The sequence below is a fragment of the Morone saxatilis genome, unplaced genomic scaffold (genome assembly GCF_004916995.1).
Source record: "Morone saxatilis isolate NCDOM2014 unplaced genomic scaffold, NCSU_SB_2.0 Contig18, whole genome shotgun sequence".
Lineage (NCBI taxonomy): Eukaryota > Metazoa > Chordata > Actinopteri > Moronidae > Morone > Morone saxatilis.
Genome location: NW_023339740.1, coordinates 26254682 through 26264379, shown reverse-complemented (window position 1 = coordinate 26264379; position 9698 = coordinate 26254682). Strand labels below are relative to the sequence as shown.

Sequence of the window (9698 nt, the reverse complement as noted above, 5' to 3'; positions counted from 1 at the left end):
TCTGACCATTCAGTCCTGCACAATAGAGATTAAGAGTCTTCTCCTGTCCCACAGGACATCGTTATTGTACTCTATCAGTAAAAACTGAGAAAGAAAAACCCGGGACCCACAGTTTGACAGCCCTCTACCACCTGCAGTAAAGAGATTTTCTTAGGGTCCCGCAAGATCAAGCCAAGAGTAATACTTTTTCAATGTTTGATAAATAGCAGTATGTATAATCCTATGTGGGGAGGGCCAAATCCTTGACAGGGAATTAAAAATTAATTAACTAACTGCAACAACACAGATACCATAACCCAGTTTAACAATATACAGTCAAACAACCAACAATAAAGTAACACAAATAATTAATTAAACAATTACTGCCAAAAACATCAGATAATAATATCTGATCATATGAATACACAAACAGTAAATCATAATCCAGAAGTTCCCACTTACACATTTACAAATATACACAGAGACTGAAATAGTTACAGCTATGCATGCACAGACATGCAAACACACTCACCAGATGCTTGCTGCGTGAACCACAATTTAAGAATTCACACTCACACATCTAAGTGATCAAAGCATTACTTGTTGTGCCATAAAGGAAAGTTCTGTATTTGAATGAAATCATCCCTATATATACACAATGAGCACATACAAACATGCTGGTCCCCCATGTATAGCAGGCTAAGTCAGAGCGAAGGCCTGTTTGTGTTCAAGCGTATTTGTGTGTGGGACAGGAACCTCCAAGCTAAAAACACTGGGCACCTGTTGCCTGGATCCCACTGGGAGAAATTCCACTCCTCGGTCGCTGTATGTGTGTGTGTGTGTGTGTGCGTGTGCGTGTGCGTGCATGAACCTGTGTCAGTAACAAGAATGTTGACACTGGACTTTCCTGTCTCACATGGACACTGTGCGACATCACTTCCTTTACGACCCTTCCCTATTTAAAGGCCGGTGCGGAGCCAGGGGGGATTCATCGGGGGATTAAAGCCAAAGTCCTCGCACTCTTCACACCAGCAGCTCACCCACTGACCGACTGACGATCTGGAAGGCTCCGGATGTTTCCGTGAAGATACATCCCGACTATGAAGGCTGATGCAAACTGACCAGAACACAACCAGAACGTTTCTGAGAGATTCAAAGAAAAGAATTTGATTTTATGCATTGAGATAACTTCTGATTTTTGGAAACAGTTTCAAAACAGTTGGAAAAGCGCACCCCAAAGACTTGACGCTAACTCTTGGAATTGCCACAACACATTCTGCAAGCAGAGTAGATTTCTAGAGCATTAGAACAAGAAAAACATCATCAGGCAAACATCCCTTCTGATAACCCGTCAGCATGAGTAGCGGTGGGACCACCACAGTTTCACCACAGGAGCCCCAGGCTTTCAAACGAGCAGTACGGAAGATAAAATGTGCTGCCATGGTGGCCAACTTGGCCAAGAGCTGGCAGGGCTGGGCCAATGAACACAGCGACAAGCAGGATTGTATTCCGAGCGGCTGGATGCCTTCATCTATTGAAGACGAAGACAAAAAAGACAATCATGTGGTCAAACTTACCGTAACCCCGCGTGTAATCACAGCTGATCCTGATGACAACAGCAGCAGTAAGATCCGGGCCTGTGCTGTGACCAAGTCTATCCAGCCAAAACGCACCGAATGCAGCAGCATCGACCTGGTCAACGCCATTCGAGGAAAGATGGAGTCCGGTCCGGAGGAGAGGAAGCAATTTCTGGGAAACGAGTCACCGACACGGCGGCGACAGATGAGAGCGCTTCAGAGCGCAGGAGGAGGGGTCATCCAAGACAGGAAGCTGATGCTTCAGGACAAGAAGCTGGGTTCAAGGAGCAGCAGCGTGGACACAGAGGATAGCGGGCTGGGAGAGGAGGCCGGGCTCAGCGACAATGGTGAACCAAAGACTGAACTGGGTGACATCCTGACCAAGAAACAGACCAACAGGCCCAAGGTAGAGTGGTTTAATTGGAAATTTCAACACAATGAAATAAAGTTTTCAAAAAAAGTTAAAATGATTCAACATAAATTCAAATCTAACTTGAATTTCAGGCAACACCAATCAATATTTTTATGCTATGGATCAAATCACTGAGACTAATGTGGAAGGTGTCACTTGATGACTACAGAGTTGCCACCCAACTTCTCTATTTCAAAGAGCTTTTTAGCCTATTTTATCTTTTTATATCAAATTCACTGTTGGGTTCAGTCTCTGATCTTATCAACACAGTTCCCATCAATAGGACAAAGCTGTTTTAAACTAAATATACCTGCCTGGTAGCAAATTAGCAACTAGCTGGTGAACATAGTGGAGAATTTAGCTAAAAGGAAAGTGAATATTGGACTAACATCTGTTAGATGTTAACACGACTCCAAATTATTCGTAAAATAGGCAATTGTTGGCTAACACATTCACAACTTTGTGATCATATGTCAATCTTGTGCTTTCAGTTTGTTCTGCAGCAGCTTTAAATCAACTTAAAATAAAATCAAATGAAAAGTAAATTGACTCAGATGCCAAGATAATGTTAATGAATATGAGACAGTTATGGGAAGCTAGCTTGTCCAGGATTTTACATGTCTCTTTTTTTTATATTTATCAGCAAGTTCCAGTTATTTGCAGCTCATACCTATTGTAAATTTATCTGATATCCTTTCCAAGTATCAAAATATTTAAATTAGCAAGGCTGGAAAGCTGCTGGAGTGCACTTTTTGTAATTTGTCCTTCGTCCTTTGTCCTAAGTTCACAAAGTCAAGGGAAACACAGCGTTGGCAGAAAAGGCCAAACACTTTATCTCTGGCTAACATCCAAACATCTTATAATGTGATAGAGGTCTTGAGAGAATTGGTCCTTTGGTACAGTTTAGAGTTGTTGGTGACAGGCTTATAGAGGACCTAACGAGCAGAGTTACAAAACATTGCATAATTGCCTTTTATGTTTTTTTCCAAGTATGAGCCAGTATGTTGACCAGACACGAGTTGCTCCTGTCTGCTTTCTGTACAACCACAATAAAAATTTCTGGTGTGCCTAAATCTGACACACAGTGGAGGACAAATATCCTAAATTAGAGCATAAATATTCACACACAAGTCACACAGTGTGAATAAACAAGTTGAAGCAGAAGTCCCTTTGATGTCACCTGAAGAAATCCAAAACCAAACAGCATAACAACATAACTCTGATGCTAAAATCCCTCCTATAAAAGGCATAGGAACGGCTAGTGGCACCCTTGACAAGTTGAGGGGGTTGCCGGGGAGCGAGTCCAACTCATAAAAACACAAGCTGGACTGTGCGGCAATGGAATATATGTAAATAAAAATAGTCACACTGCCCAATGTGTTTTCCAACCTGACCTTCAGGTGGAACAGTCAGGGAGGGGAACACGGGGGGGAAAGGAGACAGGGCAGTGAGGGACCTGGACGAGAGAGGTAATATAAGAGACACACACTGGGACAAGAATCATTTAGAGAAAAATACAACATTCAAGAGATATGAGAAAGATTATAAAGTATTATTATTTATTTCATTCATTATATTAATCTCAGTTTGGACGAGTTGGCACTGTTCATGTGCTATAATTGCCATCTAAATTAAACAGATTTGATAAATGTATTATCCACATTATATAATAACAAGTCAATAATAATAATCAAAAGAAGAAGAAATCACGGTAGTGTTGGCCTGACGGTAGCATTTAATGGGGACATGAATGTGCTGACAAATCAGGGACGCTGGAAGTCAGTCAAAGGTGGGGGTGCTGAGAGAAAGTCTGTCTATATAATGATGTCATACTCTTTCAAACCTCACTCCGTCAAACCTCTTTCCTGACGTAAATACCATTGTACACATGTGAATCCCAGTAGAAAAAGTCAATATAAGTTTCAATGTTTTTATGAACTATGTTGTTTTCATTATGCCAGATTTTAGGGGGTGCGGAAGCCCCCCTCAACACCCCTACTTGTAGCACCCGTATGACAAAATAATGTTTTATTACCACTGACGCATGAGATGATGTGTTTACTTGAAAACTGAGTGGCTGGATTAATGGTGGAACAGATTTAAGACATGTTGGTCACAGGCAAACAAACAACAGCTCTGGTTGAGTCTCCATTAGCTCCTTAGATTAACATGGAACAAAAATATCTGAAAAAGAGCTTCAAGATTTCGACTTTCTTCACCAGCTACTTACACACTGTCTTAGCACTGTTTGGTGCTGGGCAGGTAGTATTCAGTGGGTTTGTTAGAGCTTTTTTTCCCTTATAAACGATGCTGCTGCATCTGAAAACATTTGGAAAGGCTGATGAACCAAAACAGCAATAAAGGTACATAAACTGAGCTAAAAGACACTAAAAAGACACAACTCACATAACACGTCTTGACCATGTGTTCATAGAAGAATATTGATGCCAGCTTTAATGTTAAATACTGCATTCAAAGTACTGCATTCAAAGTTTAATAAAAGTAAAACTTGTGTATTAAATTAATATAAAATGGAAATACCCAAGTAAAGTAGACATACCTCCAAGTTTTACCAGCAACGAATGCTGAGAAAGATGGCAGAGGCAAAATGGAAAAAGGGGATTATCACTTTAAGGGTCGCAAAGTTTTGTAGAAGGCCTCTCCCTGACAAGTACTCAGTTTTCATAGAACAAATTCCAAAGAGGTATGGTGACACTGATCTGAAGGCCTGGCAAGCTGAGGAAAATGCCAAAGGAGATGAAAGGAGCACGAGAGGGGAAAGGGGGCAGACGGAGGTTGGGATAGGAGACACGATTAAATAGGCAAGAAGATTTTGATGAATGAGGGGGAGGGAGAAAGAAGAGAAGTGAGATTTGATATCATAAAAATGTTGCAACAATAAATGAAAAGGGGCCTATGAGCGTTTCAGTCTTCTGAAGAAAATCCCCCACACCACCTGCTTAGGTTTTTAAAAATCTATTGCTGGATCCTCAAGGTTGTAAAGTATTTCCATTAGTTCATATGACTGGGTACAAATCAAAGGCCAAGATGGGGATCAATTACATCCAACAGGGGAGTTTATTTAAAGATTGGGGTCACTAATCATAGTTAATATATATAATATAATAATAAAAGCAAACAGTCAGCGTGTGTTGTATTAAAAAAAAACTAGCGATAAATGCAATAAAAAGGAAAAAACAATGTTCCCATTTGTGCAGCAGAAGCCAAGATATCCTGACTTTTAGTCCCTATGTTGGTCAAGCTCCAAAAACGCTGGATCCTACATTACCCGTGATGCAACTCATTAGTGTCCTTCATCAGAATCCCCCAGCCTCGTAAAGGCATTCTTTTAAAACTCCACATTCTCAGTACTGCAGTTTTTCGTCGAAACGTTTGTAGTATCCAAGCCCAAGTCAAGATAGATATTTTTTCAGACTTGACAAATCGCATCCAGGGCCACAGAGGAGAGTATACAACCATTTTCACAGGCTAGATATGAGTGGTACTCACCGTGGCTAGTATGCTGATTTTGATATAAAAAATTGAAGCATTGAGGTACACCTTTAATAAAGAAATTTTACTTTGCTTATTTGTTTATGTGAAAATGATCTTTAAACTCTCATGTTAACCTTCTCCCCATCATTTATCCCCAGATTAAAATTGCCACTACGGGTGACATCAAAAACCGCTGGCAGCAGTGGTCTGTGCAGCACATGGAGGGCCAGAAGCTCAACCCCTTCAGTGAGGAGTTTGACTATGACTATGCCATGTCCCAGCGCCTGCAGAAGGGCGACTCCGGCTACGGTCGACCCAAAGATGGCTCCAAGACGGCGGAGAGGGGCGACAGGGCCCACAAACACATCCACAGGGAGATGGAGGAGATGGTGTGGATCATCAGAGACATGGGCTATAAGGATAAAGAGGGGAGGACCATCGTTACCTTCGGCCGACTCTTTGACCGCTACGTGAAGATCTCAGATAAGGTGGTGGGCATCCTGCTGCGCTGCCGCAAACACAAGATGCTGGACTTCGAAGGGGAGATGCTGTGGAAAGGACAGGACGATCATATCATCATTACAGTGAGGGACTGAGGACAGATGAGGCAAACACACCTCACATCAGCTCGTCTTGAGAAATAATGCTATCCATGCTAATCACAATGCTGCACAAGGAAAATGGAGGAAGAATTGGGATAATACACAGATGAATGCAGGTTCAGGGATATACACATGGGAGGGAAATTATAGTCACATTTAAATTTTATGTACATAAATTATTAAAAGGCATGTGAGTGTTCACGCACTCTCTCTCTCTCACAGCAGACTCATTAGTTCTTCTCATATACCTGACAGGTCATCCGGTGAAGGGAAGCTATCTTTATCATGCTAACCATGCTCGCCTTGCTAACTATGCTACACTGGAAGCCTTGAGAATGCACCACAGTGTCACTCATGCTGGAAAGCTTTACTCGGATTGTGACTGAAGAAACTTCAGTTTCATTTTTCATCTCATAAATCACAGAAAGACTTGACAAAGTCTCTGTTTTGTCCTCTTGAGCCAGTCATGTTGAAAATAAGTTAACTAGGGTAGCATTCAGGGGCAAGGGGACAAGGTTAGCCTTGTCACAGAATATTGTGACTTTTTGGAGTTTCAGATTAACAGGACAAAAAGACAAGAATTAGCCTACACAGCGATGTGACCAACTTTTTTTTTCTCTACCTTTGTGTTTTGTTGTGAGAGTTGGTATGATAAATGAAAGAAATAATAAATGAAAGCTCAGTTACCATTTCATTTTTTCTTTTTTACATTTTTGTATTGTATGTGCATTTTGTATTGGATTTCAATGTACGTTTACCAAATTTGAAAAAAAAAAAAGAGAGAGAAATTGGATGTATACTCAGGTGATCACACAGTTTCACTTCACAGCAGATTGAGTAACTTGAGGCTGCTCTATGGACTGATACACAGCACAGGGATGACATTTGGTTCCAAAACCATTGACTGTATCTGGACCACACAAATGATCTGTGAACTAGTGCCTTTTGGCTCCTGATTTGTAGAGAAAATGCTTTGTAGAGTTGTGTGATACAAATAAGGTAACAACAAAGTTTACTCAAGTATGATACTTATATATCATTTTTAGTTGAAATACTGAATATTTCCAATGTTACTTTCGACTACTACTCCATAACAGTTCAAAGGGAAATATTATACTATTATACAACATTTACGAGACAGGTTTAAAAAATTAACAGATTATGATTATAAATTAAAGGCTGGGGTGCTCAAGGTGTTTTCAGTTATGTGGCTGATTAGATCTACTCAGGTGCTACTACTGTGCACAGATGTGCTGGGATTTACATAAGGATGTTAAGAAGGATCAAATTGTCCCACAACAAAGCTAAATTATCAGTTTACTTTTCATAATGCAAGTACACTTTGAATGCAGGTCTTTTATTTTGGAATTGTGGTATTGCTGCTTTTAATTTAAGGATCTGAGTACCTTCTCCTCCACTGATTGTCTGGAAAGGAACAGACTAATAATACATTTGAGCTTAGTAATTGAAATTTGAACTGTTAATTTATGTTTGAAAAACTCTTGTCTCTTGAGTGGTTGTGTAAAGTGTGATAGTTTGGGCATAAATGATTCATCAGTGAAATATATTTGACCTCATTTTAAAGTTTTGGACATTTATTGTTTTAAATTGTGTTAAATTAAGACGGTTTTATTTTTTTTCCAATATTTTCTTCTTTCAAAGTGAAAGCCTTTGGGTCTTCTTACAGAAGTGCAATTTTGTCACAAAATGTGTTTTAAAAAACTGTGCAGCGTGGTGTTTCATGCATACGTTGAGATAACTGTAAATATACATGTGTCATTAGAATTTAGTACTGAGACTGTGAAGTTGTTGATGTGTAACATAGGCTACATGCAAATCAATAAAACTGAAATGTATATACTGTACATACTGTTTTCCTTTTTTAAAGGGGGTAGTGTGGAATACTGCTACAAAATAAAACAAATATTTACTTTTAAGGACTGACACATACCTCACTCACTGGACAGTTTCATTATCATGAATCATAGTGGTTACTGCATTTTACCTTTCTTTGTTGCATGATGAGCCTTTATATAGGTTTATAGTGGCTTATCCTACTGTCAGTAGTACATGAAAACATTACAATGGCATGACGGATATACTAAAGCCTTTGATTAGTACAGGGTTTTTTTGGTAAAAAAAAGAACTTAAAAATAAAAAAGATATGCTAACAACATTGCTTTTTGTGCTGGGTGATATACTGTGGAGGTAAGTGTAGTTTCCACCCTAAATGCAGTATTGTGCTGGACCTAGATGGCTGCGACACACACACCAGAGAGGACTGCTGGAGTTCCTCTTTGTGGACTTTGGAGAAGGGCTAAAGAAGCTTTGGAAAAAGCTGAGGAAGCTGAGCATTTGTGTTGACAGTGTGTGTAGCTGAAAAAAATAATATGTTTCTGTTGGATAATTGATCTCTTGTGTGCTGGGGGAATCCATAGTTGCAGAGACCTACTACATACTAGATGAACCAGTATACTGGTTTTAATTTCCCATATAATTAAATTTTTTCATATACTTGCTGATTGCTGTAACTCATTTGTTTCTTGTCCAATAGAAAATTTGTTATATCTTTGAATACTTAAATTTTTTTATTTTAAGTCTGTTTTTAGTCATTTTTATAAGCTACATTAACAGATTCCATTAGCAGATATAAAGGTCCAGTTGCTTGCAACGCCCTCGCTTCATTCTCGCGTTACAAGTGTGTAGGAGAAACTAGGGTGGCTGTGAGAAATACAAAAGGGCCTATTTAGAGCCAGGTTTGTCCCTTTTGGGCTACTGTAGAAACATGGCAGTTCTGCATTGCTATAAAAGTAAAAATATTCCACTTCTGCCATTAGATCTTCCTAAATATTACACACTGGACCTTTTTAATGATAGTTAATGTGTGAATTTATACTAAAATCTCATCTACTACCACAAAATCCAGTTATCTGCTTTGCTTTCACACCCTAAACAACCATGTTTGAAACCAGACCAAGACATTTTAAACAGGCATTCATGCAGTTGTTTGGTTTGTGCCAGATTTAAACTGACAACTTTCACACCTGCCAGAAAGAATTGATACCAGAGGGTATAGCTGTACCAGAATTAGTTTGAACTGCACCAAACAGATTAGGTGTGAAAGCACCTTTTAGATTAATAAGGGAGCCACAATCCCTATTTCCCCTCCTTACATTCCGCAAGAAAACCTTTTGTTGGAACCAATGAAAGCTGCCTTATGACATCAAATGTTGGATAAAGTTTAATTCAGAAGGTCCAGACATTTAAAAGGATCTATTCTTACATAGGAACAACTATTAAAATCATATTATAAACATTTTGTCTGAAGATGCACAATAATGCTTACCAGAGCAATAAAAGATGTAAGAAGGGTTATTTATAGTGGTTTTAACTTTACCTTTCTACTTGGTGGGCTTGATATGCTTTACTTTCTTGGATGCGTCCCCAGTGTCCTCATTTACTGATGTCACTGTTGCAATGAATTATGGGCTAGTCACTGGAAAGTCTACAGAGTTGCAGACTTGCTAAAAATCACTGGGGAAGTCTCCAGAAGTTCATGCCAGAGCCCTTAAGCGCTTGCTGATACTGCAGTGAGACAGTCTTAAGCCCTTGTGGACTCTTGAGGCTGTCAGT

General features: G+C 39.5%; 1 protein-coding gene across 1 annotated transcript; it reads left to right on the top strand.

Moving 5' to 3' along the window:
• The first annotated feature begins 950 nt into the window (after positions 1 to 950).
• abraa (actin binding Rho activating protein a) lies at positions 951 to 7930 on the top strand. Its single transcript, XM_035661319.1, has 2 exons — positions 951 to 1962; positions 5622 to 7930. The coding sequence occupies exons 1-2, from the start codon at positions 1336 to 1338 to the stop codon at positions 6057 to 6059; spliced, it is 1065 nt and encodes a 354-aa protein (XP_035517212.1). The 5' UTR covers positions 951 to 1335; the 3' UTR covers positions 6060 to 7930.
• Positions 7931 to 9698: the final 1768 nt, after the last annotated feature.